This window comes from Maniola hyperantus, chromosome Z, assembly GCF_902806685.2.
Source record: "Maniola hyperantus chromosome Z, iAphHyp1.2, whole genome shotgun sequence".
In the NCBI taxonomy this organism is placed as follows: domain Eukaryota; kingdom Metazoa; phylum Arthropoda; class Insecta; order Lepidoptera; family Nymphalidae; genus Maniola; species Maniola hyperantus.
Genome location: NC_048564.1, coordinates 6,569,825 through 6,588,225, shown reverse-complemented (window position 1 = coordinate 6,588,225; position 18,401 = coordinate 6,569,825). Strand labels below are relative to the sequence as shown.

Here is an 18,401-nt window from a genome sequence, read left to right as displayed (position 1 = left end):
GCCCAATATAAGTAACGTTTATTCTTTATTTATTTGCATTTATGTCTTACATCATAACATATATAATATATTATGTAAGTAGTACTACATTATAGTATATTTTAAAGATTTAAAATATATATATATAAATAAATATTATAATATTACAACATGAAGCCCCGTCAGGGCATTGCAAAATATAACATTTGTACATTATATATATATGTCATTCTAAACTTCGATACATAGTTATATAAGCTGTTCACACGTCTTTTACTTTATTGATAACGAGGTGCATCGCACTGCTTAGTTCATGGCAGCAACTCATTTTTATAAAATACTAGCAGTTGCCCGCGACTTCGTCCGCGTAAAATTTCTGGTTTCTCATGAGATCTGAAATTTTCCTGCTGCAAAAGGCCTCACTTACCTACTCACTCAGTCTCACCTTAAGGCACGGAACCCAGAATACCTAAATGCCAATTTTCATATCTCTCACTTCAAAAACATAGGATTTTCATATAACTTTTCAACCCTCATTTCACCCCCTTAGGGGGAGATTTTTGTAAGATCCTTTGTTATCTGATAGCTACCCCCTAGAAAGAACCTACGTTTCCAATTTCAAGAGAAAATAACAATAGTTAAAACTTTTCTATAAAAACTTTTCGTCCCTATTTTACCACCCTAATTAACTTATACAGATTTTTATTATTTAAAGCTAATAACCTAAATGTCGATTTTCATGTCTCTAACTTCAAAAACATAGGACTTTCATACAACCTTCCACTCCCCATTTCACCCCCTTAGGGGGGGATAACAAGCAATTATTTTAATGATGTGTATAGAGGATCCCATCAAACCATAACATGTACAAAAATCCAAGTCTCGCAATATAACTGTTTATCTACCACAAAAAGTTTTGACAAGTTTTTCCTTTATTCATAGGCTAAGCAATAACTGTGTTCAAAGTTAGAAGCTTGTGTGTCTGCAAGAAGTACCTTTGAAGAATTTGTTGATCGGTGAGTGAGTGAGTCATCATCATCATGATCAACCCATCGCCGGCTTACTACAGAGCACGGGTCTCCTCTCAGAGTGTGAAGGGTTTTGGCCATTATAGTCAACCACGCTGGCCAAGTGCGGATTGGCAGACTTCACACACCTTTGAGAACATTATGGAGAACTCTCAGACATGCAGGTTTCCTCACGATGTTTTACACGAGTGAGTGTATCAGTGATAAAATTAAGGAACTTTGACTTGCCATAGTAAACCACAAGTTCAAATTAAATGAAATTTGATACTATACCTGTTTATATTATGCCCTTTTGGTTACTGAAATTTCAGACTTCTAGCTTTACCTATAACGAAGTTACAATGAGCTCGAAAACGCCCTGAATGGCTTCGAGTAAAGGATGGTACGGTTGTGTCTTTGCTTGTTCGACTTGGCGGTGGCACTGCCGGGCCACCAGATACAAGCACTTCAAACAAACTCAGCGGTTGTTGCTTAGATTATTGAATATTTCGACCTTTGGCAAATTTCAGACAACAGGAAATAGATATCAATGAAATGATGGTAAAAATATAAAGGCGTTAATGGAACTTATACTGAAGCGTTGTAGCAGCTATAAAAACTACAAATAATATTACTGTGTTGAAGATTCCAATACCTTTATATTATTAACTTCCAAAATGCTATAATCTGGCTTCGCTCCGTGCATACTTTCTTTGATCAGGGAGTTTCATTTTAAAATTGCTTCCTTCCCTTTTTGGACGGCAACAATTTGGATGTTGTTGTATTGGCCCTTTTGTAGGAAACTTTGCAAATGGAGACAGTTTCTGGAGAAATTTAGCCTTAGCTATGTAGCTTGACATTTTGTGAGTCTTGTCGACCTCCTTGTCGTTTTGTAGTATTTAAAATGGGAGGTCCTCGGTTCGATGCTTGGCAGAGGAAATATGGTCTTTTAAGGTTTTCTTGACAGACACGACGGACAGACAGACAGACAGACGGATAGACAACGAAGTGATCTTATAATGCTTCCTTTTTTCCTTTTGCGGTACGGAACCATAAAAATCTTTAAACAACTGTGTTAGGACTACTTTGTTACGTGGTTAGTGTTAAAAAGAGAATACTAATTGTCAAACACAACATTCATGCATTGCATTCAACTGACAGAATTTACCACTCAAAGTAGGGTGTAATGACGGGATTACTTGGATAAATTAACCACTAATAATTCATTCAAGCGGTGCGTAATAATAATAAATTGGTGCGTCTTTTCTTTTTATGACTCTCAAATACCTACGGTAGAAGACTTATAAATATTAATATAACTGGGAACACTATAAGTAATCATAATATATCAGAATGATTGCAAGACGATAAAAAAGAAAAACCAACAGAGTGCGAGATAGACTCACACAGCGAGAGATGAAAAGGGTTATATTTTTTTTTATTTGAAGAGAAACGTTAAATTTCTATATTTTTTTCAGTGAACTCTATCACTCACCGGCCATCGCCGGCTCACTACAGAACAAGGGTCTTCTCTCAGAGTGAGAAGCACAGGGCCATAGTCTACAACGCTGGTCATGTGCGGATTGGACTTCACACACCTTTGAAAACATTATGAAGAGCTCTCAGGCAGGTTTCCTCACGATGTTTTCCTTCACCGTTTTAAGTAATTAAATATCACTTGCTTTAAGCAAGTAATATTTAACGACTTTACTCCAAAAAGTTAGAATTGCGTGCCCAGGATAGAACCCCCGACTTCCGATTAGAAGGCGGACGCCCTAACCACTATGCTATCACAGCTGGCCTTTTTATAACTGTTTGTTATTTTTGTAGTATATAGTTCGAAGTCCTTTAGAACATTGCTAGTGATAAATAAAATGGTAAAAGAAGTATTCTATTAGATATCGAATGCCAAGTTTATGCTATGGTACGATGTGATATGATTCGGTACGTGACAGGTCGAAATAGCAATCAGGGAGGGAACCCGCACAGCCCTCACGCTAACCCATTGTGGGCGAGTGCGAGAGACATGCGGGTGTGCGGGGTGTCCCCCCGCCTCATAGCCCGATTGCCATCTCGACCTGTCGCAGACTCTAGGTAGGTATATATTTATGTAGGTATCCGACTACTTACTGTGATCGTAAGTTCTGGGATCGAGTGTGGTAGTTGTGACGGGTGTGGTGACGTCCTCTTCATCGTCATACATCTCAGTGGTGGTTGTGGTCGTCGTGGTGGTTGTGCGGCGGCGGTTGCGCTGTCGCCGCTCCGGTTTCTTCAGCGAAGGCCCCGTGGTTCGCGTGGGTGCTTTGGTGCGCTTCGGCGACTGAGCGATTATTGAGGAGTCGCTGCCCGAGCCTGGATCGGCAAGGGCTAGCGCCACCAGTGAAACGGCTGCCAGCCGGAACACCAGTGGCGCTAATGGCCACATCCTGCCTGAAACAACGATTATTAACGTTAATCATTACTGCACTTTACTTATTTCTGGCGACCTTCTTAAACCTTACTGTGGGAGGGGAGGTCTTGAGTAAGATTTTAAAGGCAAATATGAAATTCGACTCTGGCTATTTACTACTCTACCGGCAAGGTCTAGCGTCCCCATTGATGTTGGAATCCCCCTCAAAAATATTCATTTCGGTAGATAAATCAGTACCCTATTTTTTTTTATCAAAGAGTTCCCACGGAATTTTTAAAAGCCCAAAACCACGCAAACGAATTCGCGGGCATCATCTAGTTTTAAATAATATCTACATAGAAATGGGGACAATCCCAGTAAATGACTAGTATTACTACTAGTACTTGTGGCAGACGACCCTGCTCTTCCATAACATCAAGCTTTCTACCAGGTGCAAACGCAGCCCTAACCTATAGATTTCAAGAGCTAACCTGTGGATAAAACCGTAGTTATTTTTATTTTGCAATTAATAATGTACTAACTGCTTTTTTGGTACGTAGTAAGTATATATTTTTTAATGATATAAAAATCAAATACATGTTAAAAGTCATGTGTGGGGTTACCTATACCTACTAACAAAAATTGGATCAAGACGTGGTCGAGTATAGATTGGTCTCACTTATTTTGATTTTTGCATAGGGCTGTTGTATTATTGTGGGATGTCGTTGAGAACAAAACGTCATATACGTATGAGTGACAGAGATAACGCTCTACGAAGCCGAAATCCCTTTTTAAAGGATGATGTACAGTATTTTCTTCCGGCTACTGTACATAGTAAAATATCATTCAAACGAAAAACTATTTTCTGTTTTCTTACAGTACATTTTATTCTATGCATTTTATACGTAAACAGTTTTTGTATACAGTGACAAGGCACTATACTTTCTGAACGTAACACCAGGATAATAGAAAAGTGTCTCCGAGAAGGGGCGGAACAGCGATCAACCTTAGCTCTTGTCGTTGCTTTTTTGGATTTTACGCGTCGAGGTAAAGGTGTCCGTTTTGTTTTTTCTTCAATAAAAAATAAACTTTATTCTAAACTGAAAAGGAACATGAAACTGAATAGAGTTTAATACTATACTTTTATATTTTCAAAAGCGTTTTATTATTAACAATCACGTGTGGTTTGAATGACACTATATTATGATTTTAAGCGTCCCTGATAATTTGTAGGGACTTTGATGGCATAGAACATGATAGTCAGACCAAAGAAATTTTATTTACTACTTATTATTACCTTCTATGTCGATGAGTCAGACTTTAGACTTATTCACTTTATTTTCATGAGGGGAAAAAATGCCATTGACGTGACCTCATGTGAAAGTGTGTGTTTTTTTTTTACCTCCTGTCACGCTTCGTCGGTGCAACGAATCGAAGTGATTTTTTGCATGGATATAGTTAAAGACCTGGAAAGTGATTCGGATTAATTTTTATTTCGAAAAATTTACAGAAAACTTTTCCACAGGTTTTTTAAAAGCCTAATTCCACGCTAACGAATTCGTGAGCTTGTGCTCGTTAGCTAGTAAAAAAACCGACCAAGTGCAAGTCAGACTCGCGCACCGAGGATATTTATTTAGATATTTTGCGCGATAAATCAAAGACTATTATGCATAAAAATAAAGAAAAATTTATTTTAGAATGTACCCTTTCGTATGATACTTCACTCAGTATAGTTATCTTACTTTTGAAAATTTTAAAGTACATTTTAATTTTTTTTGTGATGTAAAAAACACACGGTTTGCGGTTTTTCCTTTACATGTGCTATAATACCTACCTACCTGCCAATTTTCATGATTGTAGGTCAACAGGAAGTACCGTAAAGGTTATCTTGACAGATACAACTGACGGACAGACGGACAGACGGACAGACGGACAGGCGGACAGACGGACAGACGGACAGACGGACAGACTGACAGACAACGAAGTGATCCTATAAGGGTTTCCTTTTTCCTTTTGAGGTACGGAACCCTAAAAATGAAACATACAGAACTCATAAGTACTCCAGAGAATTTATATACTCCGTTGAAGTGCAATAAGTCGTTAGTTAATATAACATAAGCCCAGGCGAGCAATAATAACTTTAACAGTTATAACCTCTCATACTGCTCAGTTTGGTAGTTCGCGGTTAACGAACTTTGACAAGCCCGCTATCTATTCCATACAATTTAAATGCCAACAATAAATTCCTTATTGGGAAACATAAATTTGTTACCATGCCTGACGCGCTAGAGTAAGTTTTAAGAGGAAGTTTGGATTATCACATTACGATAGCCACTGTTGTTGTGATTGGCTGAGCCTGAATTAATGGAGTTCTTGTAGTTATGCACTATCCCGATTCAATTTTTTTTCTTAATTTATAGACTATCGCTTGGCTTAGAGACGGTGCCAATTAGCCGCACGAACCGTCTATCTACTCTTCATAGTGTTTTGCGACTCCACATTGGCACCGACTCCAAAAAATATTACTATAGAACAACAATAACTCTTGTATACATAATATTGGGTAATAAATTAAATTATTTTTTAGTTTTTAGTGTTGGTGGTTATTGAAGTCGGTTTTTTTTTTGATTTTTTTTTTTTGTTAAAACCAACACAATCTTTGATTTGTTGAATACCTCTCTTTTGTGTCGAGGTTTAAAAATAAACAAGTTGTACGGTCGGCCTCAGAATTTGAGTAGCGATTAACCATGCCGTGGAGTGCAAGTGAATTTGATCGTTAAGGTGCTAAGCGAGTTTTGGCCTGTGGCTGTATATTGGGTGAATTAATTTGCAGCTATTGGCGCACCAATTCAATTTGTGCCGTTGTTATAAGGAAACTCCAGTTGACCATAATAGTTTGTGACAGTTATAGTCCCACAGTTCGCTCAATTTGCCAATCGATAGTTGACAAACTTTGACTATTGTTTCTATTGGAGAATCTTAAATACCGTAAATTTTGGGCTCAGCGATTGAGAATTGAAATTACATCGAAAAGATAATAGCAAATCCATACTAATATTATAAATGTGTCTGTCTGCAAACTTTTCACAGTCTATCTCTTTAGCAGATTTTGACAAAATTTTGTCCAGAGATACATTTCATCTCGGAAAATCAAAGTTGCGAGGAAATGTAGCCAGTATTCTTTGTTCCATTCCACGCGGGCATGATTTGTACAACAAAAAGATAAGGGTAGTTTTAAGTTTTATTTTAATATTTTCATTAAAATATAAAAATATAAATAAATTCAAAAAAATATTTGATATAATAATACACATTACATATTTATTATTTTAATTAATTTATAATGTACCTATAGTAATAACGTATTTAGTTTACCAGTTTTTTTTTTAATTTATAGACTAGCGCTTGGCTGCAATCAAAATAATCTGCCCACCTTTTACCCCCAACCATTAATTAACAAAATTTACGTAATGTTAATATTCTTGATGGTTCAAATTAAATTGATTATATCACTGAATATTGTTTTACTGTTCAGTATGAAACGGTGCTCAGAATCCGGATAATAATTTATATCCATAATTGACACCTGCTTATAAAGTGTCAATTAGAGGATATTATATGCAGTTAATGGAGCGAGCGTCAGCTAGGAACTCTACTTTGACAGTTCTCTTATTTTATTAGTTTAAGAAATAAAGCTGCTTATTCATAAGCTGTGATAGCCTAGTGGTTAGGACGTCCGCCTTCTAATCAGAGGTCAGTGGTTCAATCCCGGGCACGCACCTCTAACTTTTCGGAGCTATGTTTGTTTTAATTAATTAAATATCACTTGCTTTAACGGTGAAGGAACATCGTGAGGAAACCTGCGTGCCTGAGAGTTCTCCATAATCTTCTCAAAGATGAAGTCTACCAATCCACACATGGCAAGCGTGGTAGACTATGGCCAAACCCTTCTCACTCTGAGAGGAGACCCGTACTCTGTAGTGAGCTGGCGATAGGTTGATTATGATGATGATGAAGAGTAATAAAGATGCCTTTCCTCCAGAGATGTGTTATGTAGTTAAGCAGTGAGCGATATTAAAGCTAAGCTATGTTTTCATATGTTTATTTAACGACGGAAACAGACATATATACAGACAGACAAACAGATATAAACACTTTCGCATTTATAATATTATTATGAAGCAGTATGGATTCAACTATTTGTAAATAATCACTCTAAGTATTTGATTCAAAAAAATGTTTTATCTCTCCTGAAGGCGACTCAGTTGTGTGTGTGAGTGAGTGAGTGAGTGAGAATACCAGGTGGTCGGGAAAAAGAATTCCAAACTCTAGGAAATTGATTTTCATTGAAGGTGGGAAAAATCCGCGCCTCCCTTCATCGAAGAAACGACTTTCCGTCATATCCGCATCGATGAATGATGTTGGCCAAAAATATCAAATCAGCATGAGCATTATAAAATAAACTGGCCCACCTAAAGTAATATTGAATCAGAATAATGAACAAAACTCTGAAGTTATGGAAACCAGTTTCTTTTATCGAAATGTTTCGTAAAGGCAGAGACAATCTGTGCGCTTAGTACGAGATTTTATGTCTCACCAACGTTTGTAGTATTCGAGTGTCAAAACACTTCCACGTTGTAGTAAATTGGATCTTAACAGCCTTGTTTTAAAGCTCAAGCTTGTCTAAACGTCTACAGGCAGCGCTCCAAGCAGAAACGTTGCGAAATTAAAATCAGTGGTATTGAATTTTCGACTTTAATTCAAGGCTAGTTAGGTTAGGTTAGGTTACTTGGACGTTATTGTGTTTCGACTCTCAAAATCTAGCAACGTTGGTGACACGTAAAATCTTATACTAAGCGTACTGGCTAAAAAATAAGTACGAAATTGCGCAATTCTCTTCGTGGTTTTGTACATACCTAGTATGGTGTTTTCCTAGTATTTCGATAACTAAGTAAGTACATCGTAACGGGAATCTGAAATTCACCTAGGCTTGGTCGTGGCCTAAATGCCCCTGATTAATAGAAAAAACTTCTTTCAAATAACAGAAATGCCAAGAAAAATTGCAATATGAAAGTTGATGATTTGCTTGCTGCAAGTCTTTAGAAGTTATTTAATCTTCCATCTCTATATAAGTTATGAACAGACTTCTTCTTTGGTACAGTTTTATTTAAAGTTTCCACTTGCTAGGTTTAATGTTGTCTAACTTCAAATGAAACTCGCTCGCATGGATATTATTTTTAATTTTATAACAATTTGTGGTAGGACATGAATCCCGTCCAATAGGAGTTTATTACAGGAGGTATTCGCTTCATTTAATTTGTTATTGGCACTTTGTCTACAATATTTTAGCATAACATACATATTTAAATCAGTTAGTCTTAGGTATCATGAGACATTTGGATGCAAAAAAGGCAAAATTATACAGTACGAGGCCGAAAGAAAATATCCATCGGCCTTTAGAATGACATTTCGGCTTTGTGGAGCGTTGTCTGTCACTCATACCTATATGACGTTTTCTCGGTCTCAACGACAGAGGCAGTGCTCTACAAATTTGATATTTCCTTCTAAAGTTCGATGTACTTTAATTTCGGCCGCGTACTGTAAAATATTGTAGAGAGATGGTAGAGAGTCATAGTGGGCTTCTAATAGGTGCAATAAGGGAGCAATGCACTCGAGTTAGAATCAAGTATAAACTCGGATTGTTAAATAAAATACCTAATATCATTTATACGTCAAATAAACGTCATTTAAGGCGGTCGTGATGATGTATCATGTGATGATATGTCAAAGTTACTATTAAAAAACACGTTTTAACAATAATTTTTAACAATTATCAGTATTATATAATGCAAAAATCTTTTCGAGTTTTTAGTTTTAATAAATCATTAGGGCGATCAGCATGTAATTTTTTGTGGAGGGCCTATTCCGGTCACAAGCCAGCACCAGTGTCGAAGAAACCTGTGGACCCAAGAAGGGTATTTAAAGTATACAGGTTTGGTGGTATCGGCAGTAATGAGAAGCCTCAAATAATGAGTTATGATTTAGACGTCGGTACCTGCAGCAGAATGGTGTTAGATGCTTTAATTAAACTTAAGGACATGGATCCGACTCTCGCATTCCGACGTTCATGCCGGGAAGGCATATGTGGCTCCTGCGCGGTTAATCTCCAAGGCAACAACTGCCTGGCCTGTATTACACCCATTCCTCCGGACAAGACTGTTAGCATTTATCCGATACCACACATGTACGTAATCAGGGACCTGGTCGTTGATATGAAGCATTTTTTTGATGCATATAACAGCCTTCGCCCTTATCTCATTCGCCGTGACGCGGGACCTATGGGGAAATTCCAGTACGCCCAAAGCATAAACGATAATGCGAAATTAGTTGGTCTTTATGAATGCGTGCTCTGTGCATGCTGTTCAACTTCATGTCCTAGTTACTGGTGGAATGGTCGCAGATTTTATGGTCCCGCCAGTTTGCTTCACGCTTACCGATGGATAATAGACTCTCGAGATCAAGATGCTGAGCAGAGGTTGTCCGAGTTGAGGGATGACTTTAAAGCATTTCGCTGCCATACTATTTTGAACTGCACCCTTGCGTGTCCCAAAGGATTGCATCCTGGTCTTGCCATAGCGAAGCTAAAGAGATTGATATCTGGTTTGGACAAGAAGCCACAGCCGGAAACAGACACTATGAAGTATTCATCCGGCGGATCATCATGCGGATGCTAAAATTTATAGTATCTGTAAAGTAAATTGTTATTACATACCTACCTAATTTTAAAAGATGTATAATGTTTTATTATTGTCATTATATGAAGAACCTAACTTCTTCATGTACCTATATAAAAATTGAAGTTTGTCTGTATGTTTGTATTATCATATATTTTTTATGAGTTCGCTCATTGTTCATCCAGTTGAGTTGATACTTTATACAGTTGTTGTTGGCACCTGCGTTACCGTATGTGGCACGCGATTTGCATTGCGAGTTGCGAGTTGCAACGTATGCTAAACTACTTGATTTTTTAATCCGTATTTAACCACTAATAATCATCAAGGTGGTACCACAGTTCATGACTGTTGGGAACTTCTAACAAAACGTCAAGGGTTTGATATCACTAGCAAGTTTCAAAGTACATTTGACGCAGGTAGCCATCAGGTAGCACATGGGTAGCACCATGGTACCTATTTTTCTATGACCTCACGTCACCATGGGCTTATGTTTGACATATCGTCGATTCAGGATTATAGAGCCATTGATGTAGGAGGAATCTACCTACTACAAGCGGACGAGTAATTAATAATGTTTGGGAGACGTACGTCTATAATGTTTGAGAACTATAGATAAAAAGTTTCAAAATAACTGCAATTTCAAATAACGCAATTAATGCTGAATAGAATATGTGCTTATCACAAACATTAGGTACGTACCTATAGTGCGCGACAGGTCGAGATGGCAATCGGGGTAGGGACGCCCCTCACATCCGCACAGCCCACGCGCTAACCCGGTGCGGGATAGCGCGGGTGACGGATCAGCCTCATACCCCGATTGTCGCATACTATAGGTATAATATAAACTACCACAATGCACACATTCTTACGTCATCCATACCTACTAGTATTTAAACAAACGTTCCTCCCAGTGTTGGGGACAATATACCGATAAACTTTCAGCTTTATAAAATAACGAAGGTCTGGCACGCACTGTCTCTTAGTCCAAAATATAAAAGACGTTCATGCGGTACCACAGACGCTGAAGCGCGCGGTAACTTTTTCAGTGCCTGCCGTGCCAGGATACCCCTTTCCCAATTTATGACCTTAGGTACCGTGCATTTGAATAACTTTATCATAAAAATAGGGTGTTCTGAGGCCAGAAACTTTCGCAATAAAATGCAAATGGGTGACATTGGCGACGCTTCAATATACCTATAGTTTTGTTTTAGCTTTTGGTTACTAACGCTGCGAGTAGGTGATATGCGTCCAATATATTTCGTTACTAAACTAATTTAGTACCAATAGAAAATTAATATTATACTAGACATCAAGTTGAATTTTTATTTTTTTGTGGAAAGCTTCGGCCGTGGCCAGTTCCCACCCTATCGGCCTGCCCCCTACCTGATTTAGTGTTATGATAAAATGATACGAATATGATGCAGCGTAGAAACAAATAAAGGGGATGTGTTTAGTAAAAACTGCCATACTTCTTCCAGATTTGCTCGCAATGGAATGGATGGGTGGAAAAACATCACAGATATAGTGTGTTGCGGTTTACAGTATTACACTGAAATATAAAATCACCTTGAAAGTATGGTTTATATTTTTTTTATATAACCGACTTTCGTCCTTAATGTGCCACAAAATTAAGCTCTATTTTATACTTCATCGTAAAATAAGGAATTTTTAATTTAGCGAGGAACGTAAAATGCTTAATGAAATATAAAAGTTGACTTACTAAAAAATTGTTTGAGATATTTTGAAACAGATATTTTATTTTTTCCTCAATTCTGTACTAATATTAAGTAACTTCAGTCTACGAATAATAATATGTAGCTTCAGTATAATAAACTGAATTAAGCATATCATAGCATAACTTGTATGCTCAAAGTCAAACTAAAATATTTTTTAAATGGTTTTGACTTTGCCAAGATTCGAATTGGGTACCATTCACAGATATGCATAATTGGATATAATATACAGTGTTACCATAGTACCACATGGTCTTGAATTTTACATTCTTTTTGATTGACTATAGTACCTCGTAATGTAGAAGGCCTCTGAAAGTGGCTGGATGGAAATGTTGGGAAACCACGTGTAGTGTCCTCAGAAATGGAGCTATAGGCTATATTTAATAGTGGACGTAAGAAGGCTAATGATGACAATGATGTTACTTACATATATTTCTCTTTGAGAGTATCTACCTCAAATCAAAATAATTTCAAAAAATGAAAGATAAACCCCGATAGATAATTAAAAAACTGGAACAAAGAATCAGGTGACAAGAGTTAGGGAAATTCAATTTGGGCAAGTTTTGCAAGACACTCAGGCGAATGGTCGATTAAATTTAAATACGGCCCGCAACCTTTATGTAAGCTACATTTTAGAAGTTTTGTAATTACCGTTTTAAATATTGCCCGAAAACGAGAGCGACGTTCAGTAAACTTCAGTTACGGTTTGGCACATTTCCTGTGGGCGGTCAAAAGTTTTTGATGGTGTTTGTAAAGGCTACGATGAAAAAGGCCGCCCGTGTATGTAATTAAGACCCATTGTGACAACTTTTCTCTGATGTGGTTTTAAAAGCAATCTCTAATACGTGCACAAGCTCTTCAGATCCCGGAGAAAATTAATGAAGTAAAAAATATTTTTTTAGATAGCGGTGGCTTTGTGATATTTTTAATTTACGGCCTGGTTATTGCCATTTTTTATGGATTGCACGTGAGGGTATTAATTAAATCTGGTCGAAATTGCGAGTTTGCATCTTTTTTTGGATAAAAGCTCACCAACAACAACTGGCAATAATAAAGCAGAAAAAGGAACAATAATTTAATACCACGGTAAGAAAATATCAAAGCCCATGATATTATTTAATATTATAAAAAAAGAAGTAGATACGGTAGATACGTTACATTATTATGTACCTACGTAGTCAAGCTTAATTAAAACTACGGCACTTGGGTCATTTATAGACATTTGGGACATTTGTAGAGCACTATTCCTTCTACTTTCGTGCGTTTTGTATCTTCTGTCTTACTCATCACCGAGCACGAATTATATATGTACGACGTGTAATTTGAACGTGACATGTCTATGGTATAATCCAATCCAATCCATCAGCCTGTTTGCGTCCACTGCTGGACATAGGCCTTTCCAAGAACGCGCCACCAAACACGGTCCTCCAGCCTTCCTCATCCACCCGCTCCCCACCACAATCGGGAATAGCAGGGCTGCCGGGAACTGGGGGCCTTTGTCTGTTGGCGCTGCTCATTGGAAGTAATGCCCATACTGACCACGCTGGGCAGGCGGGTTGGTCAGCGCAGGGCTGTAGGCCATTTCGCACCAGTGACGCTGCTGCCCGTCTCTGGTCTGTGTTATTTAAAGCCAAGCCATTTGAAATGGTTATCCCGCCATTCTTCGGTCGTCATATCCTCGTTCGCTGATTCGCAGGGAGCACCACGTGCAGGTGAGGTTGACATTTGGGGTGCTAAGATGTTAGTGCACCCCCTTACCCCCCTTACCCTTATGGTATAATGCCTAAAGAAATTTTATGTACTACTTTGTTACCTCCTATGTCGATGATAATGTCATTGATCAAAGCATAATATGTTCTGAAATGCTGACGGCAGCAAAAAAAAATTGCAGTCTATAAATTCCGTACGGCGCATAGCGACATTTACAAGTCTCGCAAATGGAAAATGTCAATTGTACGTCAAATTCTCAAGACTGATCCTCGAAATTGAATCGAGGTTCCAGAATTTAAAATGGATTCTAACAGCGAGGTACGTTAACCCAATTTTATTGTACACCGGAACGATAGTCTCCAAGAGTCGTAATCTTCGTAAAAACGATTTTAATCGATCAACATTGGGTCTTAAGGCGAACGAAGAACATTCTGTTCTTTAAATGAACTGGTGGACATAAAATTTATGCCACCCTAATAAATAGCTAACAAACACCAATTACTTTCATTATTGAGGAATTTTAGGTTAGTGTTACCTAAATAAAACATTTTGAGTAGACGAGGAGATACTCGTAGATTATTATATTAAAATAATAAAAATAAAGTGTGTGTGTGTGTGTGTGTGTGTGTGTGTGTGTGTACGTAAAATCAGTTCAAGGCTAACCTTAATTAACAGCAGCCCAATCAGTGTGGCAACGCTTTTTCGCGGCTTCACATCGATAGAGTGCTACAAGAACTACGAGAGATGTTTTTTTTTTCAATTATCTGCCTCTACAAACAAGGTAAGTAGGTATAGTACGCGTAAATGGCAACACACGCACAGCCCCTCGCTAACCCGGTGCGGGCAAGCGCGGATGAGGAGTGGGTGTGCGGGGTGTCCCTCCCCGCCTCATACCACGATTGCCATCTCAACCTGTCACGGACTATAGACATTAGCCGCAATTAACACCAGTCAATTGTGCCAGTCAACAATCTATCGCAAGCGGTAATTCCAAATAGACTAAGAACTGCCAAAATTGCAGGCTGAATTCTGTCGTTTGCAGAGCGAACATGATACAAGCTGAATGTGTGAAACGATCACGTGTGGTTAATTGACTGATAGCTTGTTTGTTGATCTTATGTTGCGTTCCAATTTTGTTGAATGATAACGCCTAATTTTAAATCACCAAATTGAGAGAGAGAGTTATATAAGTAAGTATCAGCATCATCATCAACTGATAGACGTCCACTGCTGGACATAGGTTTCTTGTAGGGCCACGGTCTTGCGCCGCCGCCTGAATCCAGCGGCTCCCTGTGACTCGTCTGATGTCGTCCGTCCACCTAATGGAGGGTCTTCCAACACTGTGTCTTCCGGTGCGAGGTCGCCATTTCAGCACATTGGGACCCCAACATCTATCGGTTTTACGAGCTATGGGCCCTGCCCATTGCCACTTCAGCTTCGCAACCCGTTGAGCTATGAGGTTTACTCTAGTTCTCCTACGGATCTCCTCATTTCTGATTTGATCAGAAGTAGGTATACTACTTATACCGAACCGTATACTACTTATATCTTAGACCGAATTAAAACTAAGCAATGAAATCGACGTTTGTTTTGTTTGTTTTCGTATTGAAAATCAGCCGAAATTACATTTTGAAGTGAAAATTAAATTCTTCTGCCGTGGATTTTCCAAAAAAAATGTATCACACAAAACTCGTCTGATGTGACCACTTTTGAGTTACTAGAAACGATGTTGTTGTAGTGGATCAGAATAATTCATTATTATATAAGTAACTAGCTTATGCGCGCGACTTCGTCCGCGTGTACTACACAAAGTTCAAACCCCTATTTCACCCCCTTAGGGATTGAATTTTAAAAAATTCTTTCTTTGCGGATGCCTACGTCATAATAGCTATCTGCATGCCCAACCCGATCCGTCTAGTAGTTTGAGCTGTGCGTCGATAGATCAGTCAGTCAGTCAATCCTTTTATATATTTAGATTTTATAATATTTTTATTTTAAGTAAGTAATTTTTGGTATGGTACATTTGATTTAAAAATTAATTTAAAAATCTATTTCTTAAATATTGTAGCTTTTATTTGTCAAGAAGTTTGGAAAATAGATACTAGTGAAAACATTCTATTAAAGCGAACTTCGTGATAAAATATTGCATTGATAGAAAATGGTGGATTTACTTGAACAATAAATTTTGAAAGCATCATCTGTTTTTGATCTGCTCATTAAACTGGAAAGCTATCACTAATAATTGAAAAGTTATCACTAAGACTGAAAAGTTACTACAGAATTAACTTTTTATGATCCACCATAAATAATGGGTCAATCAAATTTGATTCGTGTGAATGTACCTCAACTGCACTTCATAATAAAATATTGCATTGATAGAAAATGGTGGATTGACTTGAACAATAAAGTTTGAAAGTTAAAGTTAAAGTTTTGATCTGCTCATTAAACTGAAAAAATTATCACTAAGACTGAAAAGTTACTACAGATTTAACTTTTTATGATCCACCATAAATAATGGGTCAATCAAACTTGATTCGTGTGAACGTACCTTAACTGCACTTGCACCGAATGAATTCGAGTGACACAAAAGCGGAATGTTTCCCTTATTTCACCGAGTCTCCATTTTTCGTCCATATAGGTTGGGAACGGAACACGGTTTTTAACTTACCCAAAACTTCCCTTTTACAAGTAGGTTTGCTAGTATACTAATGTAGTTCTAGAGTTTCGAAAAAATCATCATCATCATCATCGTGATCAAGCCCTCACCGACTGGCGCTCTACTGACTACGGGTCTCCTCTTCAAGTTCAGGCCATAGTCAGCTACGCTGGTCCAGTCTTGAACTCAATTTGTTACGACTCTTGTCTTTTCATTTAAGACACTCATTGTTGTTTGGGTAATTTTCAAAAACAATGTGCAATGCATAGAAGTATACTTTACTTTGTGTAAGTAAGTGCACGAGATAATATTGGATGATAAGTAATTAATTTATAAGAGTAAGTATCTATATTCCTAACGAAAAAGATTATAACATTTTGTTCAAACTTTTAGCTACTACTTTCTTACTAGCTAAGAAAATGCCAATATAATTGAACGGACTTAAAATGCTAAGGCGTCGTCCTAATACAACCCAAATGTGCAAACTGGTCTCGCATAGGTATCCTCATACGGTATTTGACAACTAGTCAAATCAGTATCTTTTTATCAAACGTCAAAACGCGCGCTTAGTATGCGAGATACTATGAAATACTGAATAGTGACGTCACATCATAATGACGTACTTTTTTAGTTTAATCGATAATTTAAAATGCTTATTACCCTCTATCTAATAATCACTGAGAAATAATTTATTTTTGATATAGTCAAATACCCAATTGTCATTTGCGCGATGATCGCGTATTCGCGTCGCTTACTCGTGGGATGATTGCGTTGTATTAGGACAACGTCTACTAACCCTTGTAGAAGTCCATAAGTTATTTTCATCTCACTCGCTCTGAAAGAATCCGTTTGCCCTTTGAAATCTGAGTGGAAAGTGGTAATTTTGCTTGCTAGCGCGCAAAGCACGAGTTGAAATTCGAACGTGACGTACCTACTGTGATCTATGGTTGCATACCTACTTAATTTTTACTTTCTATTAAAAATACCACATAATGAAACGTTCAGAAACGCGGTTCGTCCTTACAGTCTTTACTATTATTATTATTTACTAAATTGTTAAGTGACCCGTAGGAACTTTTATTTTTATTAAATTCATTTCTATTTTTATTTAGGTAACTAAATTAAACATAATCCGTTTCAGTTTTATTGAGAAAATAATAAATAATGAAGTCATCGACATAGGAACAACGAAGTAGTACTTAGAATTTTTTTGAATGAAGTTCATTGAATAATGAAAATGATATTTTTGTTGTCAGAATTTTAAATTTTAATTCTTAACGCACCTGAAAAAAAACTATTCATTTATAGAATCTTCTTAAATTAGAACCTCCTTCACTGCCTGACTTGTGGCCTTTTAACTTGAGAAACTTCTTATTGAAACCTTCACTGTACTGGCGCCTCTTTTATCAATCATCTAGCGTTTTCCTCGCTGTACTGAGATGAAAAGTTGTGTGTTTCTCACGACTGAAAATTTATTTGCACTCGAGTCTTTGAATTCCTCGCTACGCTCAGGATTCTATCTTTGAACCACTCGCTGCGTTCTTGGTTCAACCTTGGAATCCTTCGCTGGCTCGGAATTCAATACAAACTCTCGCGACAAAATAACAAGTTTGCAGCCTTGCATAACAAATAACTATTGTGTTACAATGAGATTTTTACCGCGAAATAAAGCACATTTTCTCACTAAGAGGACTAACACACCGGGACTCCATAGCGTTGTCGCCGGCTACAGTAGTCGGCCGAAAGTAATGTACATCGACCTTTAGAAGGGTAAAAATCTGTAGAGCACTATCTCTGTCGTTGAGGCCGACAAAACGTCATACAGAGACAACGCTCTACAAAGCCGAAATGTCATTCTAAAGGCTGATGTACATTATTTCAGCCGCTGTACGAAACCAAATAATTCTTATAGAAATGTATGACAGTTAACTCACTTGGCTACAGTCTGGCGACATCGCCAATTTGGAAGCGTAGCCACACACGTAGTAAATGGAGACTAAATACTCTGGTGACCTAGCGACGCCAAGCCAAGTCAGTACTTTATATAGATACAAGTAAGTTACACCTCCCTTACTCAGTGGTCAGTTACTGAACCTCAGGATGGACGCCCGCGTGTTTGTGTTCGCGTTTAGTATGAAGACTTGCACTTAGGGTCAATTTATCAACGAAATCCAATGAATGAATGACTGAGAC

The 18,401-nt window shown here is 37.7% G+C and overlaps 2 protein-coding genes across 3 annotated transcripts in view; one reads left to right on the top strand and one right to left on the bottom strand.

The window, feature by feature from the left end:
- The window catches only part of LOC117995251 (succinate dehydrogenase [ubiquinone] iron-sulfur subunit-like), a 58,055-nt gene extending 47,923 nt beyond the window's left edge, over positions 1-10,132 (top strand). The window contains exon 2 of the mRNA XM_034983242.2: positions 9,213-10,132. Within this exon, the coding sequence (XP_034839133.1) occupies positions 9,222-10,109 (888 nt within the window). The 5' untranslated portion in view covers positions 9,213-9,221 and the 3' untranslated portion in view covers positions 10,110-10,132. The remainder of the gene's footprint in view (positions 1-9,212) is intronic.
- The window catches only part of LOC117995703 (discoidin domain-containing receptor 2-like), a 214,913-nt gene that overhangs the window by 113,019 nt on the left and 83,493 nt on the right, over positions 1-18,401 (bottom strand). For both annotated transcript variants that reach the window (XM_069509042.1, XM_069509043.1), the window contains exon 2: positions 3,117-3,416. In XM_069509042.1, the coding sequence (XP_069365143.1) occupies positions 3,117-3,411 (295 nt within the window). In that variant the 5' untranslated portion in view covers positions 3,412-3,416. The remainder of the gene's footprint in view (positions 1-3,116; positions 3,417-18,401) is intronic.